This window comes from Microtus oregoni, unplaced genomic scaffold (genome assembly GCF_018167655.1).
Source record: "Microtus oregoni isolate MIOR12 unplaced genomic scaffold, Mior012 000043F_ref0000047, whole genome shotgun sequence".
Taxonomy (NCBI): domain Eukaryota; kingdom Metazoa; phylum Chordata; class Mammalia; order Rodentia; family Cricetidae; genus Microtus; species Microtus oregoni.
Window position 1 is genome coordinate 1,449,918 of NW_024543210.1, and position 17,158 is coordinate 1,467,075.

General features: G+C 44.6%; 1 protein-coding gene and 1 pseudogene across 14 annotated transcripts in view; one reads left to right on the forward strand and one right to left on the reverse strand.

The window, feature by feature from the left end:
- Nucleotides 1–17,158, reverse strand: part of Klc1 (kinesin light chain 1) — a 56,863-nt gene that overhangs the window by 37,992 nt on the left and 1,713 nt on the right. For all 14 annotated transcript variants that reach the window (XM_041633232.1, XM_041633234.1, XM_041633230.1 and 11 more), the window contains exon 2: nt 4,175–4,436. In XM_041633232.1, the coding sequence (XP_041489166.1) occupies nt 4,175–4,435 (261 nt within the window). In that variant the 5' untranslated portion in view covers nt 4,436. The remainder of the gene's footprint in view (nt 1–4,174; nt 4,437–17,158) is intronic.
- LOC121434354 lies at nt 9,659–10,118 on the forward strand (annotated as a pseudogene).

Genomic DNA, 17,158 nt, shown 5'->3' on the forward strand with positions numbered 1-17,158 from the left:
TTAAACACTTCAGAGATCTACAGAATAATAACATAAGGCTTTTTATGACAGTGAGACATGTCTGCCCCTGGCAGGACCACTCTACTTCACAGAACGTTGGTAGGCATTGAAGAACCCCCACATGGAGTTTGCTTTCATTTGTGACAAAGTTAGCAAGGAAATTGCCCTTGCCTCAACTACCGACAATATGCTGTCCAAATTGTATAAACGGGACTCAAAACGTGACTGCCAAGACATGTTAGGACAGTCCTTCAAAATTCCTGCTTCACAGAAAAGTCTATCAAATATTCTAGGCCTGCAGGCTGAAGATTAATACCCCAACATTGCACAGGAATCTTGAGTGACTGTCCAGCCAGCCATCTCTGTCATTTCTAGAGTGCTGAAAGTTGTTTGCCCTGTACTTCATGTTTATTCAGGTAACAGTCTATCCTTCTCAGGTCTCTGAATAGGTTGAAGACTAGATAATTACAGTTTCCTTTGTTACCAAATTCAGAAAAGAAACTTACAAAAGAGATATAAAGTTTATAAGGTTGAAAGGCATAAAGGTTCAAGTTGTTTATCTAAGAAAATGTTTTAAGATCTAAAAAGATATTTTTAAGATGGTAATACAAGTTATGATACAAAATGTTTTAGTTATAAAGCTTTGGACCCATCAAGATAGACAGATAGGGCTGGAGAGATGCCTCAGTGTTTAAGAGCACTGGCTACTCTTCCAAAAGTCCTGAGTTCAATTCCCAGCAACCACATGGTGACTCACAACCATCTGTAATGAGATCTGGTGCCCTCTTCTGTCCTACAGGCACACATGCAGGCAGAACATTGTATACATAATAAAATAATCTTTAAAAACAAAAAGACAGAATAGATAATAGAGTAATTTCTCTGAACTTGCCAAATACAAATGGATTGGACACTGTAAATGTAATTCTTACCTGATAATTATTCTTATTTGTATATAGTTTTACTATGTTAGAGTTAGAACCTTTCCTTTTTATTTAGATAATATCTGGTAATTGTTCCTATTGTATATAATTTAACTATGTTAGATTTAAAACCTCTCATTTTTATTTAGACAAAAGGGGGGAAATGTTGCGGGATATTTGGTTGCACTGTGACACTCTGAGACTATTAGTAAGTCAACCTTGAATCAAGGGGAGGGGGAGAAGTCCATAACTAGCTGACCCGAATTAGCCATAGAGTTTTTAGAGGGCCCAGATAGAAAGAAACAGGAAGAGAGAGGGAGGGGTTTGAAGAGATTCATGGTCTCTTCATTCTGGGAAGGTGGAGAGGATCAGCTAGTCATTCCTCTGCTGCTTTCTTGATCTGTCAGGTTTATGTCCAAACACCTGACTCCTAAGTTTTTATTAATAATAGAACAATTTAGGTAAACACTTCACTCGTTGGTGACTTTCTTTATATAAGACAAAACTGGGGAGCTAGAGAGATAGCTCAGATGTTAAGAGTACTGGCTGCTCTTCCAAAGGTTCTGAGTTCAATTCCCAGCACCCACATGGTGGCTCACAACCACCTGTAATTGGATTTGGTGTCCTTTTCTGGTGTGCAGGCACACATGCCAGAACACTGTATACATAATAAACAAATAAATCTTAAAAAATAAATAAATAGCCCATCAAAATCCCAGCAAAATTCTTCAAAGACCTCAAAAGAACAGTATACTCAACTTCATTTGGAAAAGCAAAAAACCCAGGATAGACAAAACAATCCTGTACAATAAAAGAACTTCTGGAGGCATCACAATCCCTGACTTCAAACTCTATTACAGAGCTACAGTACTGAAAATAGCCTGGTCCTGGCATAAGAACAGACAAGAGGACCAATGGAACCAAACAGAAGACCCAAATATCAATCCACACATCTTCGAACACCTGATCTTTGATAAAGAAGCAAAAAAATATCAAGTGGAAAAAAGAAAGCATATTTAACAAGTGGTGCTGGCATAACTGGATATCAACATGTAGAAAAATGAAAATAGACCCATATCTATCACTATATACAAAACTCAAGTCCAAATGGATCAAAGACCTCAACATAAAGCCAGCCACATTGAACCTCATAGAAAAGAAAGTGGGAAGTACACTTGAACGCATTGGCACAGGAAACTACTTCCTACATAGAACCCCAGCAGCACAGACACTGAGAGAAACAATTAATAAATGGGATCTCCTAAAACTGAAAAGCTTCTGTAAAGCAAAGGACATGGTCATGAGGTCTGATCTCCAAAATATACTCAAGAAATTGGACACTGAAAGATCACATAATCCAATAAAAAAAAAAATGGAGTACAGATCTAAACAAAGAACTCTCAACAGAGGAATCTAAAATGGCTGAAAGACATTTAAGGAAATGTTCAACATCCTTAGTCATCAGAAAAATGCAAATCAAAACAACTCTGAGATTCCATCTTATACCTATAAGAATAAGAATGGCCATGCCGGGCGGTGGTGGCGCACGCCTTTAATCCCAGCACTCGGGAGGCAGAGGCAGGCGGATCTCTGTGAGTTCGAGACCAGCCTGGTCTACAGAGCGAGTTCCAGGACAGGCTCCAAAGCCACAGAGAAACCCTGTCTCGAAAAACCAAAAAAAAAAAAAAAGAATAAGAATGGCCAAGATCAAAAACACTGATGACAACTTATGCTGGAGAGGTTGTGGGGAAAAGGGAACACTCCTGCGTTACTGGTAGGAATGCAAGCTGGTACAGCCCCTCTGGATGTCAGTGTGGTGATTTCTCAGAAAATTAGGAAACAACCTACCTCAAGACCCAGCAATACCACTTTTGGGTATATATCCAAAGGATGCTCAATCATGCCACAAAGACATGTGCTCAACTATGTTCATAGCAGCTTTGTTTATCATAGCCAGAACCTGGAAACAACCTAAATGCCTCGACTGAAGAATGGATAAGAAAAATGTGGTAAACCGGGCGGTGGTGGCACACGCCTTTAATCCCAGCACTCGGAGGTAGAGGCAGGCGGATCTCTGTGAATTCGAGACCAGCCTGGTCTACTAGAGCTAGTTCCAGGATAGGCTCCAAAACCACAGAGAAACCCTGTCTCGAAAAACCAAAAAAAAAAAAAAGAAAAGAAAAGAAAAATGTGGTACATTTACACAATGGAGTACTACACAGCAGAAAAAAGTAACAACAGCTTGAATTTTGCAGGAAAATGGATGGAGCTAGAAAACATTATTTTGAGTGAGGTAACCCAGACACAGAAAGACAATTTCACATGTACTCACTCATAGGTGGTTTTTAAACATAAAACAAAGAAAGCCAGACTACAAAACACAATCCCAGAGAACTTAGACAACAATACGGACACTAAGAGTACATAGATATAATCAACATGGGAAGTAGAAAGTAGAAAAAGACAAGATCTCCTGAGTAAGTTGAGAGCATGGGGACCTTGGGGGAGGATTAAGGGGGGAGGGGAGAGGCAGAAAAAATGTAGAGCTCAATAAATATCAATTTAAAATAAATAAATGAATGAATGAATGAATGAATGAATAAATAAATAAATAAATAAATAAATAGCAAATGGAAGCCAGGCTGTGGTGGTACATGCCTTTAATCCCACCACTTGGGAGGCAAAGGCAGGCAGATCCGAGTTCGAGGTCAGCCTGGTCTACAAGAGTTAGGTCCAGGACAGGCTTGATAGCTACAGTGAAATCCTGTCTCGAAAAAAAAAAAAAAGACAAAAACTGGTGACCCAGAAGTCTGTCTCCTGTTCATTCACTAACTGTACAAGCAGAACACTAAAGAAGAAGCCAAGCACCAGTGCACTGAATTTGAACTAGGTTTTTTTTTTTTTTTTTTTTTTTTTTGGTTTTTCGAGACAGGGTTTCTCTGTGGTTTTGGAGCCTGTCCTGGAACTAGCTCTTGTAGACCAGGCTGGTCTCGAACTCACAGAGATCCTCCTGCCTCTGCCTCCCGAGTGCTGGGATTAAAGGCGTGCGCCACCACGGCCCGGCTGAACTAGGTTTACCTACAGGGCCACAAGTCCTCAGGTGGGACATGTATGCTTCCACTGTCCTCACCTCTAGGTCAGAGTTATTCAGACACTCAAAGCAATGTGCCCTGGGTTGCTGTTTGCTGCCTGGGTACCGGCCCACACCTACTCTCTAAGCCCATTCACGACTAAGTGTCACCCACTGATACCTGCGCCTCACTCAGGCCGAGTTCCAGCATCTCCAAAGACTTGCGGATCATGCTGGATTTCTCCTCCACCAGGTTGCTCTCATCATCCTTCTTCAAGCACTTCAGTGTCTCCAGCAAACTCTGCAGGATGGAGTTGTGCTCATTCTTCAGGGCTTCCAGCCCCTGAATCACTTGCTTTGTCTTAGAAATGATTTCATCCTGCGTAAGCTTCTCCAACTTCTCTTCCTTTATGTACACCATTGTGGACATGTTGTCATACATCCTAGTATGGAGAAAGAAAATCAGACAGTTCATTATAATCTCTGTTGAGATGACATCCTTAAACAGCCACAGTGACAATTATAAATCATATTTCACAGAGCTGGTGGGTGGCTCAGCAATTAAGAGCACTTGCTCTTTTGTTTGTTTGTTTGGTTGGTTGGTTGGTTTTTCGAGAAAAGGTTTCTCTGTAGCTTTGGGGCCAGTCCTGGAACTAGCTCTTGTAGACCAGGCTGGCCTCGAACTCACAGAGATTTGCCTGCTTCTGCCTCCCAAGTGCTGGGATTAAAGGCGTGAACCACCACTGCCCGGCAAGAGCACTTGCTCTTAAAAAGGGCCTGAGTTCAGTTCCTAGGACTCACATGGCAGCTCACAACTGTTTCCCCAATTCCAGGGGATTCAATGCCTCATTCTGGCCTATGCAGGCACTGAAGAAATGTGGTGCACAGATACACACACAGGCAAAATGCCAATACACATATAAGTAAGTAGATCTTTAAAAAACGTAAACCAGGTGGTAGTGGTGCACACCTTTAATCTCATAGTCAAGAGGCAGAGGTTGGCAGATCTCTAAATTCAAGGCCAGCCTTTCTACAGAGCAAGTTCCAGGATGCCAAAGCTACACACACAGAAACCCTGTTTTGAAAACCAAACACACACACACACCAAAGCCATGTTAGTGTATTTACTATTTACTGTGCATTTATTTAGCATGTGGTTCCAAGGCCACTATTGTAAATTTGTACTATCTGACAAGCTAGGAAGAGAGTATGCAGGCCAGAAAATGATTGACACTCCCTGAAAGAGAGTGCATGTCCTCTTCACCTGGGTCCTAGTCCTGGTACATAGCATGTTTTGCTAAATGACTGAAATATCTTAAGAGCAGTTTTAATGAAGATCAACCTTTTGGTATAAAGAGGAGGGCAGGGGCCAGGACTGTAAGTGTGAAGGATATAAAAATTTAGGCCCCCTCCCCTCATTCCATAGCCGATAGCAAAGTATTTACAAACTATTTCCCAATAATAAATATGCATGTTTGAGACCATGCCCCTAACAGCCCATAATAGTCTGTTGACTGCTAAGTCTCAAGAGGGCGGTGTTTATTTAGCGCCTGTGTCCCCAGAGTCACAGCCCATCTCCTGCCTCCACCCCTATCTCTTGTCTCAGGAAGCTATGGTCACCAAGTGCATCTGGGCACTTTGCAATGCTTCTCTCCCTGCTTCTCCCACCCTCTCCTGCCCCCCCCCCAATCTGCCTGTCTATGTGTCTCCCTCAGTAGTTAAAAGCACTTGCTCAGGCAGAGGACCTGGATTCAGTTCTACAAGATGGCTCAGAACCATCTCTAACTCCAGTTCCATAGAATCCAAAACCCTCTGCTGGCCATGGGCACTGCAGGCCTCTGTTTACATATACACATAAAACATAAAAACTAATCTTTTAAATTTAAAATACAGACCCACAAGGTTTCCAGTAGAACCCAACTACAAAGCCATCTGTAGTACCAGTGCCTCTTAGCCCTAGCTTTGCCAGCCAAGCAGTTCTTGTCCTCAATAGTCATGGCCAGCGCCTGCCAGCAGCCACAAGCACTTGAAAATAGATCTCTCCCTCTGTTCAGTCCCTTAAGATTAAGGGATGGAGGCTGATGCCACGCAAGCCTGATGACCTCAAGTCTGACCCCAGAACACAGGGTGGAAAGAACCAACTCCCAAAATTTGTCCTCTTACCCCCACGTTCACCATTCACAATATGGTACGTGTGCACCTGTTCCCACATAAACATACAGGCATGTGCACATGCTCGTGTACACACACACACACACACACACACACACACACAAAGATTAAACTCAAGAGGGGAAACAAGGTAAACTAGACAGGCATAGGGGAGAGCAATAACTAGTGGCCAAAGGCTGGTATAATGGCAGAACTACACCACAGCAGGACACAAGCAGTCATTCAAACAATAAAATAAAAACCAGAATGGCAGGGGGAGGAGTGGAAAGATGGAGAGATGGAGGGATGGCTCAACAGTTAAAAGCACTGAGTATTCTCCCAGAGGACCTGGGTTCAATTCCAAGTACTAACATGGCAATTCACAACTCTTTTTAACTCCAGGCTTAGAGAATCTGACACCTACTGGCCTCTACAAGCATTGCACACATGTGGTGCATATATATACACATAGGCAGAAAACCCTACACATAAAAATAAAGGTTACATGGGCTGGAGAGATGGCTCAGTGGTTAAGAGCATTGCCTGCCCTTCCAAAGGTCCTGAGTTCAATTCCCGGCAACCACATGGTGGCTCACAACCATCTGTAATGAGGCCTGGTGCCCTCTTCTGGCCTGCAGACATACACACAGACAGAATATTGTATACATAATAAATAAATAAATATAAAAAAAAAAGTTCCTGATTAGAAGTTGATCTTCCTAATTCAAATTAAGATGTCTCCTGTTTTAAAAAATAAAAAATAAAAAAAAAATAAAGGTTACACCAGGCAGTGGTAGGTCACACCTTTAATCCCAGCACTCAAGAGGCAGAGACAGGTGTTCAAGGCCAGCCCCATCTACAGAGCGAATTTCAAGACAGGCTTCAAAAAGCTACACAGAGAAACCCTGTCTTGAAAAAACAAAATAAATAAATAAAATAAATCCCTCAGCTAAGCATGGTAGTACCCGTCTTTAGCCCCAGCAGTTGGGAGTAAGTTTGAGGCCGGGCTGGTCTACACAGAGAAAGCCTGCCTGGGCCTGGGGTGGGGGCTGTCATTGTCATCCAGAACGTGCTAGAGCCAACAGGCAGAGAGAGCTTCACCAACTCTCCTCTGCTACACCCGGACATCTCCACTTCATCAGTCACATTAGCCACAGGAGGTGATGCCTCCTACCATCACCTAAGTGAGGCCACTACAGGCCTGGAAACCACACAGAAAGAAAAGAAAACAAGCTTGCCTTTTCTGGGATAATCCCAACCTATTCCTGGGATCCCTGCCTGCATCTTAACTCAAGAGCTTGTCTTCCATTAAATGAGCTTCCAAGATCCCAGTGACGTAATCCTCTCTCAAGAAGTCACAGCTACTCTTGGGCGTGTACTACTGTCCTTTTGTTTTGTTATTTGTATATATTTTATATATATGACTATTTTGTCTCTATTATGTCTGCACCATGCACATGCAATGCCCTTGGAGACCATAAGAGGACGGCTAATACCCCAGAACTGATTTACGATGGGTGTTAGCCACACTGAGGTGCTAGGAATTCAATCAGGTCCTCTGGGAAAGCCATGGTGCTCTAATCAATAAACCAGCTCTCCAGCCCCACTATTCCTCTCTTAAACATGTCTCCCTCCGCCCCCAAATCTACAGAAAAGTCTTTCTCTTCAAATTTTGCTTCTTTCAAAAAAAAAAAAATTCTTGGCCAAGCAGTGGTGGCACACACCTTTAATCCCAGCACTCGGGAGAGGCAGGCAGATCTCTGTGAATTTGAGGTCTACAGAGTGAGTTCAAGGACAGGCTCCAAAGCTACAGAAAAACCCTGTCTCAGAAAAAAAAAAAAAAAAAACACAAAACTTGAATCAAAAGTTAAAATAGACCAAAAAAAGTTAAAATAGAGAAACTGCATTTATTTCTGAGGGCAGATGATTTTTGTTTTAGCACGTTTTACTTAGGTTTTGTATGTGTGCATATGTATGGACATACAAGCCACAGCATTAATACAGAAGCCAGAGGATAACCACAGGAGACAGTTCTCATCACCACCATGTAGATCCCAGGATTCAAACTCTGGTTGTCAGGGTTGGCAGCAGACGCTTTACCCACTGAGCCATCTCACTGCCCTTGTTTCATGCTGAGACTGGGTTTCACCATGTAGCCCACACTGGCTAGCCTAGAGCTCTATAGTTATACAGACCAGGCTGGCCTTAAACTCGTACACAGACCCACCTGCCTCTGGCTCTCAGTGCTGGTATTAAAGGTGTGAGCCACAATAACCAGTTTCGGAAACATGATTTTATACCGTATCCCACCGAAGGGCTCAGAAGCAATGGGCTCCCACTTAAAGGTAAAGGCAGCTGATTTATGGGAGACAAACTCACTAGAAGGCTGAGGCACTCAGCCATTCCATTGGTGAGACTACAAACCACAACGTCCACATCTTCCAATTCATACCCTGCATGTTCTTGCAGGTGGTTCAGCACAAGGAACAGTCAGCAACAAGGAACACAGCAACAGTCAGAACAGTGCCATGAAATGTGTTCCATGCACGAGGAAAGTACTGCAAGACCACGCATTTACTACCAACTTCGCATACTGCTGAAGCCTCATGGGGTCAACCTCTTCCCCAGCCTGACACATGCTATAAGCGCAGAACAACTCTGGTGCCTACTGAGCTTTGCACATCCCTTTTTGTCTGATAAAGAATTCAGTGTGAGCCGGGCAGTGGTGGCGCATGCCTTTAACCCCAGCACTCGGGAGGCAGAGGCAGGCGGATCTCTGTGAGTTCGAGACCAGCCTGGTCTACAGAGCTAGTTCCAGGACAGGCTCCAAAGCCACAGAGAAACCCTGTCTCGAAACAAACAAACAAACAAACAAAAAAGAATTCAGTGTGAATCGGGCGATGGTGGTGCACGCCTTTAATCCCAGCATTTGGGAGGCAGAGGCAGGCGGATCTCTGTGAGTTCGAGACCAGCCTGGTCTACAGAGCTAGTTCCAAGACAGGCTCCAAAGCCACAGAGAAACCCTGTCTCGAAAAACCAAAAAAAAAAAAAAAAGAATTCAGTGTGTTCAGAAGTTCTATTCTTGGTCCAATGTTGTCTATTTTTATTGTTGCAGAAGGGTTCATTCTGTATCTGAGGGTTTAAGAAAAGCCTGTAGGTCTAGACTAGCCGGTTAGATGTTGGTCCTTGCCTGTTGGAAAACAGTAAGCAGCATAAAATGTGTGTTAGTGTAATGGGTGTGTGCTCAGGGCAGTATGCTGAGACTTCATCTTTTCTATTGTGACCTAAGCACACATCAGCTTGTCTCAGCTCTTCATTGTAAGTGGAGACCACATGAAATAACCTTCAGATTTCTTACTTTCATAAAATACAAGTATGAAAATGCTCCAAAGACTATACACCCCATGCTGGTCTCCAACTCACTACACAGCTAAGGATGACTTCTTTTGAAAAAGTTTTTAGGCTTCTTCCTCGGCGCTACCTGCGAGGTGGCTGCCATCTCCTTTGCGGCATCATGGCTGCCCTCCAGCCTCTGGTGAAGCCCAAGATCGTCAAAAAAGAGGACCAAGAAGTTCATCCGGCACCAGTCAGACCGATATGTCAAGATTAAGCGAAACTGGCAGAAACCCAGAGGTATTGACAACAGGGTGCGGAGAAGATTCAAGGGCCAGATCCTGATGCCCAACATTGGTTATGGAAGCAACAAGAAAACCAAGCACAAGCTGCCTAGTGGCTTCCGGAAGTTTCTGGTCCACAACGTCAAGGAGCTGGAGGTGCTGCTGATGTGCAACAAGTCTTACTGTGCTGAGATTGCTCACAATGTTTCCTCCAAGAACCGAAAAGCCATCGTGGAAAGAGCAGCGCAGCTGGCCATCAGAGTCACCAATCCCAACGCCAGGCTGCGCAGCGAAGAGAATGAGTAGATGGCTTGTGTGCACGTTTTATTTGTGTTTAAATAAAACCACAAAAACTGCCGAGCTGGTAAAAAAAAAAAAAAAAAAGAAAGAAAAGAAAAAGTTTTTAGACAGGCAGTGGTGGCTCACGCCTTTAATCCCAGCACTCGCGAGGCAGAGGCAGTTGGATCTCTGTGAGTTCAAGACCAGCCTGATCTACAAGAGCTAGTTCGAGGACAGGCCCCAAAGCTACAGAGAAACCCTGTCTCGAAAAACCAAAAAAAAAAAAAAAAAAAAAAGAAAGAAAGAAAGAAAAAGGTTTTAATCCACACACACAAAGGGGTAGAGGGGGAGAGGGAGAGGGGGAGAGGAAGAAGGGGAGAGAGAGAGAGAGAGAGAGAGAGAGAGAACACAACTGCTAGAGTTGGCTCTCCTTTCTTCTACCAAGGGCTGTGGGACTCACAGTCAGATTGTCAGGCAAGTACAGTTTGGCCTTGAATTTCTGATCCTCCTACCTCTGGAGAGCTAGGGTAACAGGTATGTATCCCCACACCCGGTTCATGGGGGGGCTGGGACTGACTCCAGGGTTTCATGCAGGCTAGGCAAGCATTCTACCACTTGAAGCTATACTTCAAGCCTACCCACTCCTTTTGAGAAAGCATCTCTTTCTGTAGCCAAGCTGACTGAAACTCCATTATGTAGTCATGGTAATCCCCCTGCCTCAGCTTCACAAGTGTTGGATCAAAGGTGTAAGTCACCATATCTTTGTGTTTTAGGAGCTTAATGCAGATACTGGATTTGTCCTTAAAAGTGGAGAGTTTTATGTAATGTAATTTCCATCTCAATTAAAAAGAACAGGGTAATGAGGTAGATAAATGACCAGGTCTGAGTGAGTGCACAGAGCAAAAGGCAGCTGGGAGAGCACAGACAAGCGGCCTGAAGTTCCTGGATGATGGGTGAAGCCCAGCAAACAAGTGAAGGTGGAGGTGCATGCTGGGGAAAGTGGGATGGCAACCAGGAGGCTCCTGTAGAAGCACACTTCATGGGAGATGTTCCCAAAAGCTCTGGATGCTTCTGGTGGACTCTCTGGAGACTAGGAGCACCCACCCAAGACAACAGTCACACCGTTCTACACCTAGTACACACAGACAGTCACCCCACACAGCACCAGACACAAGTTGGAGGGTAGTCTGCAAGGAGTAGCCCATCCGTGTGTTCAAAGAAACAAACACGCAATTAGAACTAGATTACAGTGTGTTATGGATGAGGTAAGTGTCAAAATTATCAAATGAAACAAAGGCCTGGCAAGCCCGTCTGGTATACCTGACGCAGCTGAACACGTGCATTCACAGAAAAAGCTGCACTCAAGTGCTCCAGAAAGTGAAATGCTGGGCAAATAAAAAATAATGAATGAATGCATGCATGAATGCATGCAAGGGCCAGGTAGTGGTGGTGATACCTTTAATCCCAGCACTCTGGAGGCAGAGGCAGGCAGACCTCTGGGAGTTCAAGGCCAGCCTGGTCTACAGAGCTGGTTCCAGGACAGCTATCACTGTTACACAGCGAAACCTTGTCTCAGAAGAAAAAAAATAAGAAAGAAAAGGAAAAAAAGAAAAGCACAACTCAGAAGAGTAAGATAATTTTAAGGCCAACTAGGGCTACCATAGCAAAACTGGATCTCAAAACAATAATAAGAAATGTCAAAGGGGCCAGGCGGTGGTGGCACATGCCTTTAATCCCAGCACTCACGAGGCAGAGGCAGGCGGATCTTTGTGAGTTCTAGGCCAGTCTGGTCTACAAGAGCTAGTGCCAGGACAGGCTCCAAAGCTACAGAGAAACCCTGTCTTGAAAAACTTGAAAAAAAAAATGTCAAAGGGGAAATTGAAAACACTGTCAGGAAGGAAATACTGTGATGAATTCAGCGAGGCAAGAGGACGGGAGTAAGTAGGGAGCACAGAAGGCTGTTTTTGTTTTTGGAGACAGGGTTTCTCTGTGTAACCCTGGCTGTCCTGTAACCCACTCTATAGACCGGCCTGGCCTCGAACTCACATATCTATTTGCTTTTGCCTCCTTAGTGCTGAGATTAAAGTGTGCACCACCATTGCCTGGCTTATTATTTTTAAAGATCTACTTATTTTTATTTTATGTGTATTAGTGTTTTGCCTGTGTATGTGTATCTGTGTGTATCTATGCACCACATATGTACAGTACTACTGAGCAGTGGGAGCAAAAGCGTGCGCAACCACTGCCCAACTTTTCTTTTTTCAAGGGGTGGCCAGTCTAGACCGGCCTCAACTGCATGGTCCTTCTGACTGTCCCTTCAGCACCCCTCCGTGTGCTGGCACCACCACGACCAGCTGCTTATTCTTCCTTAAGAATCACCACAGCGCTTAAGGTCCCGAGTCCACCCTCAGCACTGTTAAAAATCAATCCACCCACCCCTGAGTACTACCAGAGCACCACCAGAGAGCCCTTACAGGTCCCTTCCCAGCCCTCACAGACAGCATTTCCTCTATCCAACCTCTTTCTCTAATCTCATCTAACCTAATCCTTTAATCTCCTCTCCTAAATTTGAATCACTGACTGAAGGAGCTCAGTAGATAAGAGTGTCTGCCTGGGTGCCTGGGTACAAACCACTCTATAAAACTGGCAAGGTGACAAGCCTGTAGCCCCAGTACCCAGGAGGTAGGCAGGAAGACCAGAACTTCAAGGTCAATTAAAACTCTGCCTGGGTTACAGGAGAACTGTCACCAAACACCCACATATTCTCGCTCTCACTCTCTCTAGGAATCTACGCTGACCAAAAATTTATAAAGATGCATATAAATTAAAAAAAAAGACTCAAAAGCCATTTTAATTGTGTTTACATGCTAACACCACAGACTAGCACAAAAAGATCTTCTTGCCTTCTGGGGATTTTGTATAGACCTGGCAGTGCACAACCACAACCAGGAAGCAGAGGCAGGTGGATCTCTGAGTTCAAGGCCAGCCTGTCTCTGGTGTAGAGACCTTGTATACGCGTGTTCATCAAAAAGAATCATTGGTTTGGTCCCAGGTCCCTGGCCTTTGCTACACATCAACACTGGGCCCTCACTGGGACTCTCCCTGGACATTCCATTGTTGCCCTAGGTCATGGTCTAGATTCTATAGCCCTGGGTCCAACCCCCACCCCACGCCACCCCACCCCAAACAGCTCCAGCAGAACACAGACGGGCGGATGTTGGGTGGTGTCACACTGCAGCTTCCATGACAAGATCTTCCTTTACTTCCTTTTTCCCTTTTCATTTTGCTTTATTTGGGGAGAAAGGATGCAGGGGCATAGGCTAGATATGATGGGACAGGAGATGGGTGGGATTGGGATGCATGATGTGAAAGAAATAAAGAATAAAATTTTTAAAAAAGTTTAAGGAGAGAGAGAGAGAGAGACCCTGTGTAAACAAAATGAAACCAATAAATAAATGAATAAACGGAAAGAAAAAAAGAAGCCAAGTATGGTGGTTCAAGCCTTTAATACCAGCACTGGAAGGCAGAAGTGGGTGATTGTCTGTCTGTTCAAGGCCAGCCTGGTCTGCGGAGTAAGTTCCAGGATAGCCAGAGCTCTGTAGTGAGACCTTATCTCAAAACAACAACAAATAAATAAGTAAATACACAAAAAGAGCTCAATTAGTTATCCAATAACAAGTGATCTTTGCAATGAAACCATATACATACAATCACTATGAACTAAGTAGGTTTTATTTATATATTTAGGAACACACACATACAAATTAAATAAATAGAAACCATGAATTTGAGAGACATGGGGAGGGTTGCACACAGGAAGGGATCAAGCGAGGAAAGGGAATGAAGAAAATGATGTAATCATATTTTAACTTAAAAAAAAGTTTTGCCTGGCATGGTGGTATATGACTTTAATCCCAGCACTGGAGGCAGAGGCAGGCAGTTCCAGGACAGCTAGAGAAACACAGAGAAAAACAAGAAAAACAAAAACTTCGGAATGAACCTTGGAAACATAATACTGAGTGAAATGAACCACTCCTAGCAGCTAAGGGAGGCAGAGCCACAGAAAGCAAATGGAAAAGGCTCCAGAGACACACAGCAGGAACATCCTTGTAACTGCAGGTGGCTGAATGACAGGAGGGCCTTTAGTCCCAGCACTCTGTGAGCTTGAGGCCAGCCTGGTCTACAGAGCTAGTTCCAGGACAGCCAGGGCTCCATAGAGATACCCTGCCTCGGGAAAAGAATGGCAATAGACAGAAAAGACAACTGTAGGCTAAAGGTGACACAATTCACGGGAGACTGTGACCTGGGGTACAATGTGGTTCACAGCCGGACTTGGAAGCAAGCCAAGGTGGAACTGCCCCTAACCTGCTTTCTCCACAATTCTGCACTTCTCTTGTCGGGAGGGTGGAGTGCCCGCAGCACCCGTTCTACCAGCAACAGTGTAGTAACAGCGACAGTACGCGGTAGAACCTTGTCGTGCTTCCTGAGGCAGCAGATGTGAGTTAGATGAGCAGATGTGTGCCCACATTAGGCAGTGGAGAACCTATGGCTTAAACTGAGGTAGAGAGGCCAGCTTGGAGAGACACGCCTTCAATTCCAGTACTCAGGAGGCAGAGGCAAGAAAACCTTTGTGAGTTCCAGGGCAGCCTGGTAGGTCACCCAGGGCCACATACTGATTTATACCATCTTAAACAAACGAAAGGACTCTGAGGTAATGGGAGTATTTTAGAACCAAATGGCCCTTGGTGCATTGCGGATTTACTCTCGGGCCGCCATCTCTAGGCCTATCCTTTGTCCTCACTTCAGACCTGCGTCTCCAGAGAGTTCCCTGAGCCTCCCACAAGCACCTGGAGTTTATCATATCCAAAAGTAGACAACATCTTGTCCTCTTCCCATTCTCCCTAACATGCTGGGTGTCACCATCCAGTGAGTCACCAAAGAGCAGAGAAGCTAATGCATTCTTTCAGCAAACACTTAGTGAGGGCTGATCGTACACCGAGAAAAACAGGGATGAAATCCCACCCTGGTGGATAAGAGCAATGTATGAGCAAATAGACAATAAACAAAGTAAGAAAATAAAAAAACAGAGAGTGGAGAGACAACTCAGCAGTTAAGCGCATTTGCTGCTCACACTCGTTTTTAACTCCAGTTCCAAAGGATTCGGTGCCCTTTTCTGGTTGTCTCAGGCATCAAGCATGCATACTGTGCTCACACGTACATACATACACAGGCAAACACTCAAACACGTAAAACAAACTAGCCCTTTTAAAAAAAAATGGTAAACAAGAAGTCAGGCAGGATGGGGCAGAACCATGGTTTTTAACTCAGAGCTCAGCAAGCACCTAGCGGTGCTTTAGAGGAGTCAAGCGGCCAGGGCTGGGGCAGGCCAGGACACTACTGAGCACTTCAGTAGCTGACTGACGTGGTCCACTGGCCGTGGTCTACACAGGCTCACTCCAACACAAGGCTGATGTCCTCGCCCTCCTGCTCCTCCCTACCCAAGGCTGACGACGGCACCTTAGGTCCCACTGACAGCTGCTCTTGCGCAGCTCCAGCCACTGTCCTCACTCTGAGGAGCTCACCCCGTCCACAGCACCACCCACACCACTGCCCTGACCTCCTGGCTCATCTTGCCCTCCTTCCAACCTCAAAGCAGGAGCAGCCTCCTTGGCACCTCCTACCACTGCATGGGCATTTATTTCCTGGCCTCACCTTCCCTTCACCCCATCGGGACAGTCTTCAACCACAACCCACTCAGGTCTTATTTCCTCCCATCAGGGTCACACAGGGCCAATCTGCACTTGCCTTTGAGTGCCCAGGAAGAGCCTCCTGACCACTCATGCTGGGTCTAAGCTCTCTGGGGAATTGTCCTTGTCAGGATCCCTAAGAGCGCAATGCTGTGCAGTGGGTTTTCAGCAGTCACCAGTCCCATGCTCCCACCATCTTTATAAGATAGCTTTATTCTTTTTGAGGCAGGATCTTGCTAAGTAGCTGAAGTTGGCCTCAAAATCTGTCTCATCCTCCAGAGTGCCTGCGCCACTGTGCCTAGTTTCCAACAGTTACTTCACACCCCGAGCCTTGACACTCACTAGCTTGCTCAGGATGGCAATCATTTCTGCTGCATACTCTTGATTTCTGATATTCACTCAACTAAGAACGAAGTCACTTCTGACTTTTCTTGCTCATTATTTTAAACAGATCATGTCTAAAGACTGTTTATAGCTCTTTAGAGATTTTTATTTTTTCCCAACCTAAAAATAAAGTGTTTAATGTTTTTAAGATTTATTATTTATGTGTACACCTGCATGATTTTTTTTTCTTTGTGCACCATGGAGGTAAGAAGAGTCTCAGATTGCCTGGAACTGGAGTTAGAGACTGCCTGATCTGGCTGTTGGGGATCAAACTCAGGTCCTTCTGAAAGAGCAGTAATTGCTCTTAACTGAGCCATCTCTCTAGTCCCAATGTATTAATTTCTTTAAATATAAACAATTAAATTGTGGGTAGTATTTGATTTGTTTGTTCTTGAGCTGAGGAAATAGGACCTTTTGAATGCTAGGCTAGTACCTTACCACCAAGTGACATCCTCAATATAAACTTTACTATGGATTATTTAAGATATGTGTACCTCACTTCCTTCATCTTTGCATTTGGAAAAAAAAAATCCCTGTCCAGCTTCCATGCATGTCTATACTTTCCCATTTTTGTTGTCTTGAGACAGAATCTTGCTATGTAGTCGGGACAGATCTTGTACTGATGACCCTCCTGCCTCAGCCTCCCGAGTACTGGGTTATAGGTATGTACTGTCACTCCCTGCTGGATGTTTGCTTTTACAATGCACTGCCAAGCCAGGTGAATGTAGCTGGTGTTATGGAGGGGTCACCACGAGGTCCCACCTCAGGCCAAGGCCGGCCTGCATCAGGACACATCTCTGGTGATCTGGAGGCCCACCCTCCCACATATCCACGTGCTCTGAGATTTTAAACAGAATCACTGCATTCTTACAAATACTCAGGACACAGAACAGTAAGTACAATTTCCTACAACTGGGGTTTGTGGGCAGTCCATGAAAGAAGATCCCTACTGTAGCAGCCTTAGGAGACTCAGGTCGGTCCAGTTTC